The sequence below is a fragment of the Chaetodon auriga genome, chromosome 10 (assembly GCF_051107435.1).
Source record: "Chaetodon auriga isolate fChaAug3 chromosome 10, fChaAug3.hap1, whole genome shotgun sequence".
Classification (NCBI taxonomy): domain Eukaryota; kingdom Metazoa; phylum Chordata; class Actinopteri; order Chaetodontiformes; family Chaetodontidae; genus Chaetodon; species Chaetodon auriga.
In genome coordinates this window covers 23,857,950-23,876,159 of record NC_135083.1, presented here as the reverse complement: position 1 = coordinate 23,876,159, position 18,210 = coordinate 23,857,950, and the positions used below count along the sequence as shown (strand labels likewise).

At 43.4% G+C, this 18,210-nt stretch overlaps 2 protein-coding genes across 3 annotated transcripts in view; one reads left to right on the top strand and one right to left on the bottom strand.

Moving 5' to 3' along the window:
* The first annotated feature begins 5,724 nt into the window (after positions 1–5,724).
* On the top strand, positions 5,725–10,839 carry cox4i2 (cytochrome c oxidase subunit 4I2). Its single transcript, XM_076740009.1, has 5 exons — positions 5,725–5,862; positions 8,145–8,244; positions 9,062–9,226; positions 9,922–10,053; positions 10,365–10,839. Exons 2-5 carry the CDS (start codon positions 8,145–8,147, stop codon positions 10,496–10,498), a joined length of 531 nt encoding a protein of 176 aa, XP_076596124.1. The 5' UTR covers positions 5,725–5,862; the 3' UTR covers positions 10,499–10,839.
* Positions 10,840–12,304: 1,465 nt separating this feature from the next.
* Positions 12,305–18,210, bottom strand: part of bcl2l1 (BCL2 like 1) — a 28,008-nt gene continuing 22,102 nt past the window's right edge. For both annotated transcript variants that reach the window (XM_076740990.1, XM_076740991.1), the window contains exon 3: positions 12,305–16,246. In XM_076740990.1, coding sequence (XP_076597105.1) covers positions 16,103–16,246 — 144 coding nt within the window. In that variant the 3' untranslated portion in view covers positions 12,305–16,102. The remainder of the gene's footprint in view (positions 16,247–18,210) is intronic.

Genomic DNA, 18,210 nt, shown 5'->3' with positions numbered 1-18,210 from the left:
CTGTGGCTTCATGACTCTACCTCATAAACATACAGAGAGGAAAAAGAAGAGAAACTGCAGAGAGATAACAGAGTAACAGGCACGACGCGACAGACACAGTCAGTGCATTTGTTGCTTGCTGGCTTGCAGTAAACGTCTGGCAGTTGGTACATTGGCTGTTTGGGGTGAATAAGCACAAATGGTTCACTGGTCAAATTTGCCCAAAGGACGCAAGGCGAAAACTCACTTCACTTTCTGTCTGAATACACAGGGTGAGGAGCTCAGATGTCCAAAGGGAGCTCTGAGGAGAACTGCTGCTCCCTTCAGCTGAAGAGAGTCAGTTTGAGCATCTGATTAGGATGCGTACTGGATGCCTTCCTGCGGAGGTATTCTGAACATGTCCAACACAACGAAAATGTTGAAGGGATTACATATCCAATCTGGCATGGAAACACTTCTGGATCCCCCAGGAGGAGGTGGAGGATGTGCACAGGGAGTAGGATGTATGGGCTACTTCACTCAGCCTGCTGTCACCACAACCAGAGCACAGTTAGCAAAAAATGGATGAACGATATATATAATTAAACATACTGAAATGATGAGTATTCAACATACACTGCAGTAAATAATCAAATATTGAAATGTAGGCTGTATGTTTGGCTACTGTTGTGGATTATGCATGCAGAGCAGGAATTCAATCACAGCCAATTCCCAATGCTTTTCATCCTTAGTCATGCATCGGTGTTCTCTTTGAGGGGATGCCAGTAAGGGGGTGAGGGCAAAGGGCCCACCAACACAACACAAAGCAAGCAAAGCAGAATGTGGCAGGAGCGATTGAGAAGAGGAATGGTGAGGAAGAGGAGGAGGAAGAGGAGCAACATCGTTAGCATCGGAGGCTATGGGATGGGATGGCAGTATGACCCAGTTATGCACAATGCCTCAAGGGTGGAAGCAAAGGGGACAGATAATTGTGCAAACTCATGTGTTGATGCGCACGTGCATGCACACACACACACACACACACACACACACACACACACACACACACACACACAAGATCATATTCTGCCAAGGTCCAGACAAGTTCCACAGCAAAAGGGCAAGGCCAACTACAACAAGCCTGGACATGCTGAGGTTAGGCAGTAACAGATAGAGCCAGGCACGAGTCTGAGGCTTACACACACACAAACACACACACACACACACACACACACACACACAGAGAGAGAGAGAGAGTACAACAGAGCGAAGCAGTGACAGAAAGATCTGAGGCCACACACCATCAGACTGGGTTTTTGCTTTCCGTGACCTACATTCACCATGTTAGTGGAATTAAGGGTTGCTGTAGACTCATTCTCATGACTGACAAGCAGACACTCAGTCCTCTCCTTCTGTTTCTCTGCCCTGCGGTTTCCCCTCAGCTGAGTAAGCTGTAGCACTGTTATGTATGCTGTATATGAAGAGATGAAAGAGAAACTTGAGAGAAAAAAAACTTGCAAAGCAGAGTGGAATCACAAGAAACGAGTCACCCTCAGAATCACTTTCCTGCAGGGTAAACCGAATTGAATTCATTAAAACAATGTGACGAAGCGTTGATCTCGACTAAAGGAGATGGCGAGGATGACAAAGCACCGGCGCTTTCTCTCTCATCAATAGCAAAGTGTCACTGTCAGCAAGTGGTGGGCTGAATCTGTCTTTTGTCAGGATGTCAGATGGGAAAGATGCTCGAGTAGGCTGCAGAGATCTGCCGTTAGGGCTGTTTAAATATCTGTGTGAGAGGGTGCCTATGCATGTGTGCGTGTGTGTGTGTGTGTGTGTGTTGGTTGGTTAACGTGCCAGATTGACTCCAAGCTGACACTCGGAGGGCCGAGTCTTTCCCTTCAATCTTAATTTCTGCTGCTTTATTGTTCTAAAAAGGGACAATGGATGAGCAGTGAACAAAGGGGAGAAGAGGGATGACTGATGGCAAGCGTTTCCTCCAGAGGGATAGAGAGAGAGAAACATCTCCAATTCTAATGGGACAGGAGAGGGCCGTTGGGTCGACGTGGGGAGAAGCCCTGCAGGGGGATAAAGGACAAAGTGTGTGCGGAAGAAGGGGAGAAGGGGGTTTAGGGTTATTTGCACCGTCACAGTCCTCACCTCATTTCCATAAATGAATCAGGGGACGCGTGCCCTGCTGTGTCTCTGTTGTACTGGCAGCTGCTGTCATGTTTTACGAACGCAGTATCTTTGCTGCATGTCAACAAGCTTCAGCACGTTTATTTCTGTCTGGGGAGCTAAATGCATTTTATCAAGCCTGACAGGTCGCTGAATCTTCTGCGAGCTTGCTCTGGACGTATTTCTGGAAAATCTGCTGCACAGCAATCATGTTTGTGTTTCTTCTGTTGCTTCAGATGCTTTTCCAAAAAATGAAAACTGAAACTCAACTGGTCGGGCAGAATGTGGCTCCTTAATGGTATTGACAGACAAGAAACTGGAGCGCTCGCTGATGCATCTGTCTTAACCATTAAACCATCAAGGAAATACTTGAGTATCATTAGTTCATGAATGATCAAACAATAACATTTGTCTCAACTATCCACTGGAAGGTTATTTACTTTGATAGACAATTTAAGCAATTGCATGTATTTCCACTCTGAATCATTGTGCAAGTGGTAATAATTTCAAAACGGATACGCTGTAGGACTGAAAGCGAATGACAGCTTTAGACACCAATTGTTATTCACTGCTTCAGAGAAGTTGTTTGTCCTGTTTCTAATTTTGCATTAGTTCAGCACTGTTGAAACACACAGCACCTGTTTGGGCCGTTGCACCACCCTTAACTGTAAGACATTGCAGAGAGTGGTGAAGACTGGTCAGCACACCTCTAGGACAGAGCTGCCATCCATGAGGAGCTCTTACTGGTGCTGTACAGACGTATTCTATTACACTGGCTCCACCTGCTGACTTAGCTGGTTACTTACTGTTTACAACCTGTTACCGTCTCAGTTTATGTATTTATTACTGCCTGTTCATACCTGTGCACATCACAGCATATATTCCTTTGAAAAAGATGAACTTGAACATGAATGCTGGTAATTACTCTGCACATCTGGGCAAGTGTTAGTCAGAGGCTGAAAAAGAATGCAAACGTTCCAACCCGGTGAAATATGGTCAGGATCAGATCCACCAAGGTGATCACATGGCTTTGTTTCAGTTTCCACTGACAGACGTGTCACTGTGCTGCTATTCAAAACGCTTTCGGTTTCAAATGTTTTGCATCCAAGGAGATTTCATGTCTGCTACTGCCTCAAATGTTTGTGTGCTGCTGCTATCTAGTGGACATATATGGTCTTTAAGCAACATTCAGTATCCATAGGAAAGGATCAGTTCATAGTTTCTCATTTAACTGTAATATTGAGCTGTGCAGATAGTTTTGTGTAGCCAGGTTTGGAGAATCCCATCTCTTAAAAGTCTGCCTCCAGCCCAACACAATAGAGGTGTATGGAATTCTTTTGTGCACTGAAACAGCAAAGTGTATCTGTCACTCTGGAGAACAAACCATCAACAGTTTTCAAGTGTAAGTAGCAGTACCACATTGTAAAAATAAGCTTACTCCATTAAGTGCATGTAATGCATTCAAACACTGAATTAAGACTAAAATTCCCTTTTTTATTCACAGTGGCTCGAATGACTATGTGAAATGTGAAAGTTGCTTGTGGTGAAGCATCCGCAGAGAATTATCACCTGACCCTGCAGATGGGGCCTGATGGCATGCAAATGAAATGCTATGGCTCAATCTCACCTCTCTACTAGTTGTAAAAGTGCATATGAATGGCAGAATGGCCCCTGTCATTGTTACATGACATTACACTCGACTGCTCTTGCATGGTGTGGGAGCCAGCATGGTGAGCCGGCTAACGACAGCCAGCAAAGTGTTTATTTATACTGTGTTACACTTGGCTGTCATGAACTTCTGCCATTGTCCTTGCACTTGCTACAGACAATCAGTATCCCCTTGTCGCTGCTCCTTTTATTATTTCACCACACAGTTATAAAAAATGAATATAAACTACATTTCCTGAATGAGAGGTCAGTCCCTCCTCCTCACTCAAGCCTGTTGGACACTGATGAGCCTGATGTGGTGTCACACTTAAATCAGATTGAAGTGAGCTGACCTTCTGAGCGGCCAGAGGCAAGTGTGTCACGTCCAGTTCCACAAATAAACGAATGGGAGGTGAATTTCAGTCTGACTGCTCCAAAATATGTCTGCAAAGGACAAAAATAGAACAAAACATTATGAAATACATCACACAACACATGCCATCTATGACAAAGAGTCTGTAAAATACAATACACAAATCACATGAATCATCCACAATACAAAAATGGAAAATAGAAAATAATAATATAGTTGTCCAAAAGGGTTTCCAAAAGCAAGTAGACACTAGCAATGGTGCTTTCTGAGCGTGTGTCTGGATGCTCTGCTCTACAGTCTTCATCAATGAGGAAACACCGCTAAAGCAGTTTCAACAAGAAGTTCACATCATAACCTCCAGCGCAGGGCAGTTAGACTACATTCAGTTTAACTAGGTGTGCCAGAAAACTGCGACTGAGTGAATGTTTTGATGTAGAATCTGCTTATGCAAACCAAGCTGTACTTGCCTAGATAAGCATAAAGAATTATACATGGGATAATAATTCATAAGGACTTGCCCGTTGCTGCCAAATGGCACTGTGACTCTGAATGTACTTTGGCCTCGCTGGTGGAGGAGCAGCAGCTGAATCTGCAGACTGTGAATCCAGGCAGGGCTAGTGAGCCACAGCACGTATTCCTACTGTTATATGACACAACACTTGTGTTGAACAATGACACAGAGGCACCTGACTGACAGCTACATTCCCTGCTATCTATCTGATAATACAAGCTTAACAATGTCTAAAAGCAATAAAGAGTCAAAGAACATTAGTTTGAGTCTAGTTTGAGTTTCTGAAGTTTAGTCAGAGTTGCTGAATTAAGTTTAAACTCATCAGAGATTCAAGCATGATTAATAGCTGTTTTTCTCTGTTATCATAAGGTTTATTGTCCATTTCAGCTCGAGCTAAGCTGTGTTTTGGGACCCTTACACAGCAGCAGTGTGGGGTTACTATGAACAGGCCTGTCCTTATCCGACCCCTTATCCCTCCCCTTCTCCCCGTCTCTGTGTTGACTGTTGGCTGCCTTGTGCTCCACACTCCACCTACAGGCAGTCAGCCGCCGGGCTCCCCGCCAGGCGACTATGGGATAATGGTGGCATGGTGCCAAGCTGCACTTGAGGAGGCTCTAGTTCGGGTAAAATCTCACAACTTATCCCTTGTTGTGTCTGTCTGCCTTTACTCTCTCTTATGTCCACAAACTTGTGTCACACTTTCTCATGCATATGCACACACTCATGTGCACTCCCATTTCCTGCCCACTGTAAAATATAGTCCCCTCTGTGTCCTAATGTAACCTCACCTAAAGTGACCCCACAGCCTCTGCTCTGTCTGGAGAAGAGTGAGAGGTGTGTATGAGAGGGAAGAGTGAGAATAAGTATCTCTGCGCCATGATCTGCGCCTAAACTCGACCCACTTTCTCTTTATCGCATACTTTTCAGGATTGTTTACTCGGCCTGGTTCTCTTTCCTTTCTGAGCTCCCTCCCTCTCTCTCTCTCTCCCTCTCTCTCTCTCTCTCTCTCTCTCTCTCTCTCTCTCTCCCTCTCTCCTTCCCATACAGTCTCTGTCACCCGCCCACCAGTTGGTTCCTGCTTGGTGATATGTGGTGATAAGAGCAGAGAAGAAACTAAAGAACGAAGGCCTAAACTGCCCTTTTCTCTCAAGATTTGCATCGTCTAATTCTGCAGTTTTATTCCCTTACGACGACCGTGAGTATCTGTCTTTGCCAGATTAAATAAACAGACTGCAATGGTGTTTGGCAAGGAGGACTTGAGGGGATGACAGAGGGCTAGTCTCCCCCTCCTCTAACCCCACACAGCTAGAGAGAGTGGCGGACGTGCAGAAAAGAGAGTAAACCATGCCACAGATCGAGATGAGAGATTTCTAGAGCTGCATGAAAGTGCAGCAGCAGCTGTGCTAATATGGGAAAGTAAAAATGCTCTGGAGACAGGCAGAAGTAAGTCAAGTCTAATGGTGCTATATTTAAGCCAAAATAAAAGCAATATCTAGTGTTTAGGAAGAGTGCTGCATTCAATTGCATGCCATTTTACACCCTGCAAGCATTTAACAATTGGTGTGTCTTCGCAATGTTTAAAAAAGCATGCAACATGAAGGTAAACACTGCTCCTTCCAGTGCCTTTTCTCATACAGTACAAATAAATTAGAGGAAAGACTGTTTTATAACTCACTTATTTTTCTCTAAATAGGTGTTAGAAAAAGGTTTGATGTTTCTGTTTACGTCTGTGTCCCTCTCAGAAGGTCAGCTCGGACTCTGAAATTGAGCCTCTGCCAATTTCCGCCATTTTAATTTGCTCTGTGTGTGTGTGTATGTGTGTTAAGCACAACTACAAGTGAAAGTACACACACAAAAGCAACATGTGAGAAACTTTTTGAAGATAAAATGAACTGTTGCATGTCACCAACCCTCAAATTCTTCTGGAAATTTCACATAGGACACAATCCTCCTTTTATAAGTAAATGTGCTGAATCTTAGAGTACTGCCAGATCATCAGACTGATGATCTGTGTAAAGCCCTGAACACATCACCTGGTAACTGTCACTGTGACCCAAAGCATCCCCTTTTCATTGGAGCATCAATAATCAGGCTGGATTAAATATTTTGTGGAAGAACCGAAAGATCATATCCAAACATTTAAAGGTCACAACCTTGAGTTCTGTTTCAGCGGCTGTGTTTTCATTTTACGTTACGCCTCAGTGTATTTAACAGAAAAGGCTAATGAGCTAACCAGACTGGCAAAGAAGGGATTTGGCATTCATACTGACCAGCATGCGTGTACTTAATTAGATCTTCTGATTCACAACACATAGGGATAATTATGTCCACTGTTTGTTTTTAAAATAGAATCAATGGCCAATTAAATGTTCAGAGTACTGCAACATAAAACATGATGGTCAACAGACAGATTTAGAGTAGAATAAATGAAGGCCATGCATGCGTCTGTGTGTGTGTATGTGTATGTGTGACCAGGTATTTATCACATTGTGGGGACAAAAATCTGTTTACACAGTCACATTGTGGAGACTCACCTGCCTTATGGGGACAAAATGCAGGTCCCCTTAATGTAAATCATTACATTTTAGGGTAAAGACTGAGGATAGGGTTACGGGTTAGGTAAGGTATAGGGTTAGGAATAGGCAGATAGTGGTTATGGTTAGGGTAAGTCTCCAGGAAATGAGTGTAAGTCTGTGTAATGTCCCCACAAATGATGAAAACACAATGTGTGTGTGTGTGTGTGTGTGTGTGTGTGTGTACACAGTAGTGAAATTCCTTCCAGCCTTAATGAACTGTTGGTTGTACTTACATCTTCCTCTAGCTGCTCTTCTGTGAGACATAAAGTGGCCCAACATGAACTGTATTTCAATGCTTTTGTCCTGCTTACAACATGATTTACTTTGTCACAAAATGGTACTGTGTGTGTGGGCTTGCTAATCACTGTCCAAACTTAGTTGTTGCACATGTAAACAAAATTAATAGTCAAACAGAGAGTGAAACAAAATGAGAAATACTTTCAGCAGTCCGGTGTATAAATGTCAAATTCAGCACGACTACCTTTATTTGGATGATGGTGGTGTTGTCCTTGAAACAGGCCCTCCTTAATATGGACATATTAAACACATGTTCCAAAGAAGGCTTCATGTCATGAGAGAATGTACAAGCTACAATATTACTTTTTAAGAGATTTCCTACAGGACCTGAAGGCATTAGTGTCAGCCAGCAGCTTAATCTAATGACATAATTATATATATATGTAAAGGGTTTTGGTTTTTTTGTCTTTAACACCTAATTCAGTCACCCTCATCTAAAAATAGGTCACTCCTCTTTTACCACTCATTCTGTATGCAGCCCCAGTTATTTCCTAACTAGGCCTGCTAACTAATTAGCAGTTTCTAAGATGCTTACAGGCAGTTATGTCAAAGCAAAGCCTGTGCTGTTGAAATATGTAATAAACTTTGCTGTCACTGTGTCCAGATGCTCCACCTGACTGCAGGGCGTATGGGAAGCTTCATGGCCAGGCGCGCCACAGTGGCTTTGACCAGTGGTGGCGTGAGGATGGCGAGCCACGGCCACGGTACCGTGACACCTATGTGTTGTTCATAGCTGACATTTCACTCACTGACTCTGAAGCAGAACAGCATCAGCTCGTCGTGCAGGAACAGTCTTTGCTGTGGAAGAAAGAGCTGTGCTGCTCAAAGGTCTCCATAAGGCCTACAGGTGCTCCGTGACCCAGTTAGTCATTTCAGCTTTATTGATACTGCAAACGTTTTATCCTTCTGAATACCTTACTTTGATAGCTGCTGTCACTGAAGACTTGCCTCATTTATGCAGAGGATCAGAAACGTTGAGAGCAGACACTGGAGTGTTCAGCTCCACCTGTCCACACCTGCTCCAGCCTTATGGGTCATTTTTGTGTCGTTAATCCTAAAGCATCACAGAATCTGAGGGGTTTCAGAATTTGGTGGAACAACATAATATATTATTCCAGAAAGCTTGGTATGAGCTTGTTAGTGTGGCCATTTCCTGAAATTGGTACAAACCTGGAGAACACAGCAAAGTCTGAATCAGAATCAGAGACAGTGGTAGGTTAAGCTGCATGAAAGCAGATGTAAATAATCTAAAGTCAATTAATAAATCATTCTCAGAGTTTTAATTTAATGCACCTTTTTTCCATTATTCATGAAGCTGATGCATCAGAGGAGGCTGCCAGTGTCTGAAGTGGGCTGACACCAGCAGATGGCGCTGCTGCACCAGCATGAATGGACAGCCATGTAGACTGGGCTGTTCAGTTTAATATGTGTATCCACACAAGCCTGTTTTCTTAAATCCTGACTGTAAATCGGTTTAGCAGTTCGTTCCAAAAGTGACCCTTCTTGTCTCTGTCCATCCAGAGGTGGCAGAGTCGGTGGACATGTCCCAGCCAATGTACTGGGACCGCCGGGACACCCCTCTGCCTGACAGAGCCTACAAAGATGTCCTGACTGCTGCTGACAAGAGCCTGAAACAGAAGGAGAAAGGACCATGGAGCCAGCTGACCAAAGAGGAGAAGATCGCCTGTAGGTTCTCCGTCACTCACAGGCTGAGACGGCGCACAGTGCAGCCAAAACTACACAGCACAACAACAAAGACTGTTAGATATCAAGTATTATTTCTAAAATATAACTTAGAGGGGCCATGCATAGTGGGTACATTTTGCTGATCAAACTGATGCTGCACTTTTACTTCAGTAAGTCAGTAAAGGTAACTAAAGGATCTGGAAACTTCTCCTCTTGTGGGTAACATCATAATACAATGTGTAATGTCATAAATTATCTTCAACCACCTGACTGCTGAGGTGCTGAAAATGACACTATGGCGACATTTTTAGGTTCTAAATCCAACAGTTAGTGTGCAGGCTGAAGTGTTCGAGAGACCCACTGCTGAGGCAAGAGTCCAAGTTCAAAATGCACATTTGTTATGTTCATATGTTTCTGCGTGAGGTTTAAACTCTGCAAAGAGGGAACAGATCTATTTGCGTTAATTAGGAGTTGACCTGTCACAAAACATGTCTGGGCTCATATCCAGTTTCTTGTTTTTCTCTCATTTGATAGTGACAGTAGAGTTTCAGACAGGAAACATGAATCTTACCATAGTGACACAATACAGAGCAAGAGAAAGGAAAAATACAGTAATGGCACACTTCCCTAATTTCTTTTGTTGACCTCTATCCCATCCCACCCGTCCTTCACTTCCTTTCTTTGCCCCCCCGCAGTGTACCGGCTGTCGTTCCATCAGACCTTCCCAGAGATGAAGCAGCCGTCAGCAGAGTGGAAGACTGTGATGGGGGGTATCTTCATCTTCCTGGGCTTCACTGGCCTGTTGGTCTGGTGGCAGAGAGTCTATGGTAAGTCCCAGACCTCTTTTTGCCTCAGTGTCACACACATGGTGCCACAGTCTCTTACAGAGCTGTTTCACAGCAGACAGTTTGACTCAAAGCACAGCTGTAACTAACAGCGTTAGAGACGGCTCTGTTCCTTTTATGTATCCCAGTAAGCCGTAACCAGCAGTAATCTTATGAGTTATACCAATGTCTGAATGGTGAAAATGACCACTGTGAGGTCCATTACCAGAATAAAATGTCAATCAAATGTTTTTTTTTGTGTGAGTGAACTGACTAGTCCGCAGACATGTGACTCTATCCCTGGTTTGCTCTAGTCTACCCTGAGCGGCCCAGGACCTTTGACGAGGAGTGGCAGGCCAAGCAGGTGAAGAGGATGCTGGACATGAGGATCAACCCCGTCGAGGGCTTCTCAGCCAAGTGGGACTACGAGAAGGGCCGGTGGAAGTAGAGAGGCGGTGGCTGAGGTGGCACAGAGCTCGGACCCGTCACCTCAGAGACACGTCTGTGAAGCTGCTGTTGAAGTTTGAATGTTGCATCACAGCTGTCTCAACCACTACAGAGGTGGAGCCCATCCGCTCTCAGCATCTCTGGGGTCATTGCGCTCTGTGCCACCTGTGGCTCTCAGTCAGTCGCCTCCTCTTCAGCCACCGCAGCCCTCTGTCATGGTGATGACTGTGTCCGTCCTGTTGTAACCACATGCAGTAACAATAAATGCTTCTTTGTGCCGAGGTCATGTTTATTCAAATGCAAAGCACAAAAACATTATTAAATCTAATAATCTGACCATCAGGTGCTCCAGTGGTGGAAAATAATTTAATAACTTTACTCAAGTGCTATTTAAGTACAAGCACTTATGCGTTTATATACTTGTACTTGAGCGTTTTCATTTTACGACCTTCATAGTGCCACTTCACAGTTTCACTCCACTCCGCTTATTTGATAGCTGCACTTTGCAAGTTATATTTCATACAAAAGACCTCAGCTTCTAGAAAATTATCTATTATTCAGTGATGATATAATAATTTATGTTATTTTAATCTGCAATTAGAGTCTAAGGTAGACATATTTCAACCTGTTTTCAATGCAACATATTTGTATCAAGTACTTTTAAAATCAGAGTTTTCATAATTCTACTTCAGCTGCATTATTTTCATTTTTTAGATTTATTTAGAATAAAAGCAAAATTGTAAACTAAACTACTACATTTTTACTACTCATTTATAGACAGGAAAAGCTTTATATATTTTTTCTTTTCCACATATTGAGTACTTTTATGAACAGATTTTGCTGATGGTACTTTTTGCTTGAAATGAAGTATTTGACACATTTTTTCCTTTTAGTTCAGTAGTAGCAGGATCTGTGTATTTCTTCAGCCACTGCATTTCACCAGGTACTGGGATGTGCTTTAAATATTAATATGAATTCATGGAATTGCCTTCTGGCATCTAAACATCGATAAAGAGCCTCACACATATCACAATCTACATGAACTATTGTAGGCAACATTTAAAGGTGACTGTGGGACTTCACACAATATCAGCATCATTTCCACTTCGGTCCAGAGATCGATTGCCTTGAAACGTTCAGCCGATGTTCAGGGTCCAAAGAAGATGATTTCTGTTGACTCTGGTGACTTTTCTTCTGGTGCCATCATGAGGTTGACATCTGTGGATTTGAGTGAACTTTCTCTCTATTCCATCTAACGAATGGTTTGCTATGAAATTTGGTTGACAAATTCATGTTTTCAATACTTAGTTTCATGACTAAATACCTCAAAAACTAATAACAGTCCCATCAGCCTCAGCTCCTCTTTGTGTTTAGTGCTAATTAGCAAATGTTAGCATGCACAACAAAAGCAACACGTCGCTGTGGCACCACTGTGCCGACTGCACAGAGCTGCCAGTGTTACTGTAGCCCCTCAGCGTTTTTAAATGGTAAGCAATAGATATTAAGTTTATTAGAGTATAGATCTTATTCTTGGAACTTGAAAGTAAACTAACAAATGGATAAAATAAGTACTTTTTATCTGCATTTCCTCTTCACGTTAACCGCAAAGGTTAACCTTTCTTTACAATTCCATTTCCTCAAACTGACTTCAGCAGTGATTTTGGGCCTAAAATGAACCTCGTTCTGGCTGATTTCGTCTTCTGGAAATACCTTGAATATTTAACGACGTGTCTTAATATTAATAGCCAACTCTTCATGCATGCATGCTTTAACACACCCACCCACTGTCCAAGACAAAGACTCAGTCCATCTTTCAGCATGGGCTTTATTAGGTTCAATGTAATTTAAGATTTTACAATGGCATCCTAAGACACAAACAGACCATTGGACATGGTTGTTATCTTTAACTCTGTGTTATTTATGACTATCGAGAATGCATCAGGGACCTAACTTTTTGAAAATATGCTTTTACTTTGCATTTTCTTGTCTAGTGGCAGTCCAATAATCCTAAAAAAAAAAAAAAAAAAAAAAAAACACAACAAATGACAATTCACATCAATGTAAAGATGGAGTTTAAGGCCATTTGAAGGGGCACAATTACACTTTTTACACCATATATAAATAATGTTTCAAAGCCGTCAGTTCTGTTTTTCTTAAATATGTTACTAAGCTAACGTACTATTCTAATCAGTTTAAATAACTAGCATATATATAGGATCGTGCCAATGCTGCCACACTTCCTTCATTTGTGCCTCCTTCAAGAACATTTTGCCACACAGAAATTCACACACATGCACACGCGCGCGCGCGCGCGCACGCACACACACACACACACACACACACACACACACACACACACACAAACACGCTCACATATGTGTAGGAAGGGAATTTATTTCAGTGAGGGCCAAGACAGCAGAGAAAAGCCTGCGAGCAGCTTCTTGTTGGGGCTTACACTAGAAAAATATATATATATATATACTGTACTGGAATGTATGAGAGCAGACCTTGGCTAATAAGATACTCATCAATGGTCAATGCGCTTTGTTTGGTGAAACGTTTGTTCCAATGGTAATCAGGACTTTTGAAAGAGAATTCCATGTATGTGAGTGATTGATGATATGACGATGGAGAGGAGCAGAAGTCGACATGGGTGAAGAGAGATGAGTCCTGCTTTGAAGATGGAGGGGCAGCTGATCGCTGGCACTTGCACTGACAAATCGTGATGGAGGTTTCATGTGTAAATCCGGATATTTTTCTTTTACAGTGTTTACTCTCTGGGTTCCACTCGGCTGAATCTCCAGTTGAACCCTTGGCGCCTGTCTGTCCTGCACCAAAGCTGTTTTGTGCTTAATGGAGCTGCTATGACACACGTGAAGAGAACCAGGTTGTTGCCGTTACCTGCAGACAGTATTTAGAATAAGATCCAGATTAAAGCACCTTCCCTTCTCTCCCAGTAAATAAATGGAGCAGCCATTTGTTGGTGCGTGAAATACCAGGCGACAAACATCCGTCTGACTTCAGCTTTAAATTAAAGATAGAAGATGTTTAGAAACAAAGGCGAGGTCTTCCTCTTCCCGTCTCTTGAGGACTACATCTGACTGGCAGGTGTGTACGTTACAAATGTGTGTGTGTGAGTGTGTGCAGCAGCAGGTGGGCCAGCTGTGACTGACACACGTGACTAGGTGCAGTGACAGCCGGGGGACTGCAGAGGAAGAGGTGGAGCTGGATGAAGAGGGAAAGAGGAGGAGAGACGGATGGAGATTTGACAGATTTGAGGTGTCTGGGGAGGACGGAGGAGGACGAGACGGGGTGGGGGGCAATGCTTGGGTAACTTGGAGTGAGCGTGTGTGAGATGGGATATGAAGGTTTGGGTGTGTTGTTTTTACGGTCGTACAGCCAGTGACAGTTGCTGATTGGCTTAAGATGGTAAACAGACACATGATGACACATTTCTAATCAAAACTAACTCAAAGAACATCTGATGCAGAACTGCATTAGCTCGTCAAAGACAGCTGCTTCATCGCTTTGCTACATAAATCTTCAAAAGGCTTTGACGTTCACTCTGGTGTTGACATGAAGCATAACTGTGTCAATGGAAGATTCGACTAAAGGTTCGAAATAAGGACCGATTACTGAATTAGCACATAGAAGAGGAACTGGGGAGAGTCGTCTTCTGTTTGAGCACTGCAGCACACGGTTAGCATTTTATTACAAAATTATGACAGAAGTGACGCTTTATTTCAAACCTGGCTGCAACTACAGGGCACGTCTGTTGACATTATGTCTTGTTTTGTCAGATCAGCCAACTTTACGTGAACTCTATAACTATATGACATAAGACGAAAGGAGCAAATCCTCACATCTGAGAAACCGGAGCCAGTTTGTTTTTGACATTTCTGCTTGATGGTTATTGATCAATCGGCTAACTGTTGCAGCTCTATAAACAATAAATTCACAGTTTATGACACACTGTAATGTAAACTGATAGAAGAACATCATTAGACATTAATGGACTGTTTCAACCGTTTAACTTAGCATCTATAACTGGAATATGAACAGATGATTGATGAGTGACAATATAACACAGCTAGATCAATGTCAATGAGGGTTAAATGTCCAACTCAGTGTGTATGGTGGTCTCACACAAAAAAAAAACCTAGTTATCAGCCTAATATCACTGTCTAACATCACACTGTACGGATTTGTTCATGTGTACAATCATTCAATAAACATGATCCAAACAGTGTTATCATTCACTGACTGTCAATACATCAGTTATGGATGCTTTATAGACGTTAGAACTGTCGACAAATACATTAATGTCCTTACACCTGCTCACAACTATATTATAGTGCGTGTTTACCTTTAGTAAATGTTTATATACTGCTTGCAAATACTAAACTGGAGGTGGGGTGAGGGGTTTAAAATAAAGTGTTACTGAGATGAAAAGTTAAATCCAAATATCCAACCCTTCAGTGAAGCCTAGTCTTTGATGCTGAGTGTCTGTGACTGGTGCTGCTCGATCTATTGTTTGTGTTGCTACAGTATTTGCTGCATTCTTCAGCTACTGTGTAGTAAACATGGAGGGCCTGTGCCACGGCGCCCTGCTCGTATGAAGTGCAGTTGCACCGATTCTGAGAACTTGCCACACACAGTGGTCTGGCGCTCAGCAGGCTGACTGAAAACAAACAGGATAAAACCAAGGCCAAGTATGACCATGAAGCACAGATCAGCGGGAGCAGTGGGGTTTTAATGGTTCACAAATCCAAAACCGAACGCACCAACAAACACAAACAAGCAGGGGAGTTATTGTCCCGTTAGGTTTTAAGACTCCCATGTTTTATTAACTAAAATCTGCTCACCATTCATACAAAACCCAAGACAAAGACAAAACAATCGGTGTATGGAGCCATGGATTAGGATGTTATACTTTCTGTGTTGGTGATCAGGATGGTTGGCAGGAAATAGGAACTACAGAAGCTGTTCAGGGGCAGGTGCTACATCCTCCCCTGCTTTCACTCTCCATATGGCACATACAAAGCTATTGTAGAGCTGTCTGTGGGACGAGCAACAAAACAAGCTTCAAGACGAGACGTGTAGATCAGTCCAGGCCCCACGACACACTGACCCTATATATCAGACAGGTTCGGGTTAACTGTGAAGACTGGAGTCAGTTTCAGTTTCTTTTGAGAGCAAAAATGGGAAACCAAAATTTGTTAAAAACTAATACATACAAACATGGAGAAAGAGAAATAATACAGGAACCAGTGGAGGAAAGAACAGAAGGAACAACTGGTTCAGTGAATGAAAGAATAACATGTCTGTCCCTGTATAATCAGATTTTTCATCAGGGTGCAAGAAGGTGAACAAATGAATAAGAGTGACTCTTCTCTGTCCTTCACTCAAAAGTTCAACAACATGTGAGGATTCTTAGTTCACTGTGGGATGCGTGGAAAAAAAAAAAAAAAAAAAGAGTAAACATCATCAGCAGTTCTGACGACACAAACAGGACCTTCATTTGTACTTCCATGGTGTGTAGGTCGAGGGGAGTGAAGGAGGCAGGTCGGGGGAGAGTGTTGGGAAGGTTGTCGTGTGTCTCTCTTCACAGGCGTTTCTGGGCAATGAGCGATCCCACCACCACCCCGGTCACCAGGGTCATCCCCGCCAGCAGCCACTTCTTGAAACTCTCCTGAGACCTCCTGCCCTCTGCCGCTGCGTCCTGCCCGAAGATTTCGGCAAAGCGCTCCTGGCGGACGCGACAAAAGAGAGAGAAAAGGGAAAGGAAAGGGTTAACACCAGCACATTTGCTGCTGACTGTGTGAGATGTATTCAAATCTGAAAAAAACCCACAGACATTCCCTGAAACTCCCCGTAAAAGAAACCTGCCACCAGCAGGTTCACAGTCAGTCAGGTGGATTCCCTTCTGTAAAGGTCAAACTGCTGCCTGGCTGCCCACAGCTGGGTATCCATATGACTGGCACAGCCCACACAGTTACATGTGGAAATTTCCATGCACTGCAGTAATCATACAGGTGAGGCATCATCTCAACCGGCAAAAAGCCCCAAAAGCCACCTGCATCGATGCTGTGCACAGTAACAACAAGATCTTCTTGACTAAAGGAAAAAACCCACATCATTAAATTCAGCGATAGGACCTGGTCACGACAACTCTAGCTTTAAAAATGTTCCACCCCCCCACCCCCCCCTCCCCTCCCCTCTCCGGCATCCCATCGTGTTCTGCAGCAGATCCCTGTAGAACCGTTGTTGTTGCTGACATTCTTTCCCACTGTTGTACTCAGATTGCCAAGCCTACATTGCCGCCCACTGAAATCATTTCCTGGAAATGAGCTGCAGAGCACGCAGTTCTAATCTCTGGCCAGAAGGAGGCGCCAGTCAGAGCGAAATCTCATAAACAAATACAGCAGATCAGCTGAGCAGGACATGACCCACTGAGTCACTGCTGATGATGCTCATGTTGTCCATACTTCAAACCTGCGAGTGCTTCACCTCAGTAAGCGTGATTTGTGAGGATAAATGTTCCTTCTTAAGAGCACATCGTGAGCATTCTGTCTGAACAAATGTGAAAATGACTAATTCAGTTGTCTGATTCTTAGTCAGAGGTGGATTCAACAGGCCGGGTGGGACAGAAGGTGTTTCACTGAGGGAGGGGGGCTGTTACTGGAAACCCTGCTGAGAAAGGAGCCAGGAAGAAGAGGGTGAAAGAACAGAGAAGTAATAATCAGTACAGGGGGTGGTGGTGGGGGGGGTTACTGGAAACAGAGTAATGAAGCACAGAGGATATAGAGGACCTGGGACCTGTTCCAAAGAGCCTGTTTAACAAGCTCAGGACCTAACCCTGAACTCTGAGTTGACCAACCACAAGATGATGCAGTCGCACCCGTTAATCACGTGCATGGCTACTGGAAAAAAAGCCATCATCAATCCAGCTATAAGAAATTTCACCATGACAATGAGTGAATAGAGGGCACAACCTCTCTTTTAATCCTTCAGGTATTAAAGCCTGATGCATATCTTTAAAAACACAGTGAGACAGCAGCAAGTGAGTCAGTCGACAAGTCAACACTGAACTTTACATCAGTGCGGTCTCCTAATTCATCACTGACCAGACTTGGATTTGCTTAATGAGTGATGAAGTGATGAAATCTGACTGCAGATTACACATTCATTTGTCAGACCTATTTATTCAGGTGTAACGTGACAGGGACAGAACGCAGGTGGCAGCAACTGAGAGGAAAAACAAAAATATGACACTTATACGGAACAGTTTAGATATACTGTACTTACAGACCTGTGACTGCAACCTCGCCCAGTAATAATGGGTTAGGGCCAAGTTTTATGGCTGTTCATTGATCAGTGTGGCTATGTGTGTATGGCTTCACACTGAATCGTGTCGGTTCAAAACAACACAGCAAATGGCCCAGAGTTAATGACTGCTGGAAATGTAAACTCTGATATGAGGGGAAACTTGTGGTTTACAAACTCAAGTTTCCTCTGAACCCACTTTCTGGAACAGACCCCTGATGAATATGAGTGAAACAATACCAAGAGATAAAGGGGGAGTGGCACAGATCAGAGGTGGTGCACACACATAAAAGGCTTGAGAGACCAAGAGGAAGGTGGAGGCGTAGTGCTATCATTCCATCATTCCTGAGACATTCCAGGAGCTTTAGGTCAGTCTGATTTCTGCGG

What these genes read in the sequence shown, in the direction of transcription:
- cox4i2 (XM_076740009.1), top strand. Translation starts at nt 8,145, where the DNA reads ATGCTCCACCTGACTGCAGGGCGTATGGGAAGCTTCATGGCCAGGCGC. An exon ending in GATGGCGAGCCACGGCCACG is followed by an intron (nt 8,245 to 9,061) that starts GTACCGTGACAC and finishes CTGTCCATCCAG; the next exon opens with AGGTGGCAGAGTCGGTGGAC. An exon ending in CAAAGAGGAGAAGATCGCCT is followed by an intron (nt 9,227 to 9,921) that starts GTAGGTTCTCCG and finishes GCCCCCCCGCAG; the next exon opens with TGTACCGGCTGTCGTTCCAT.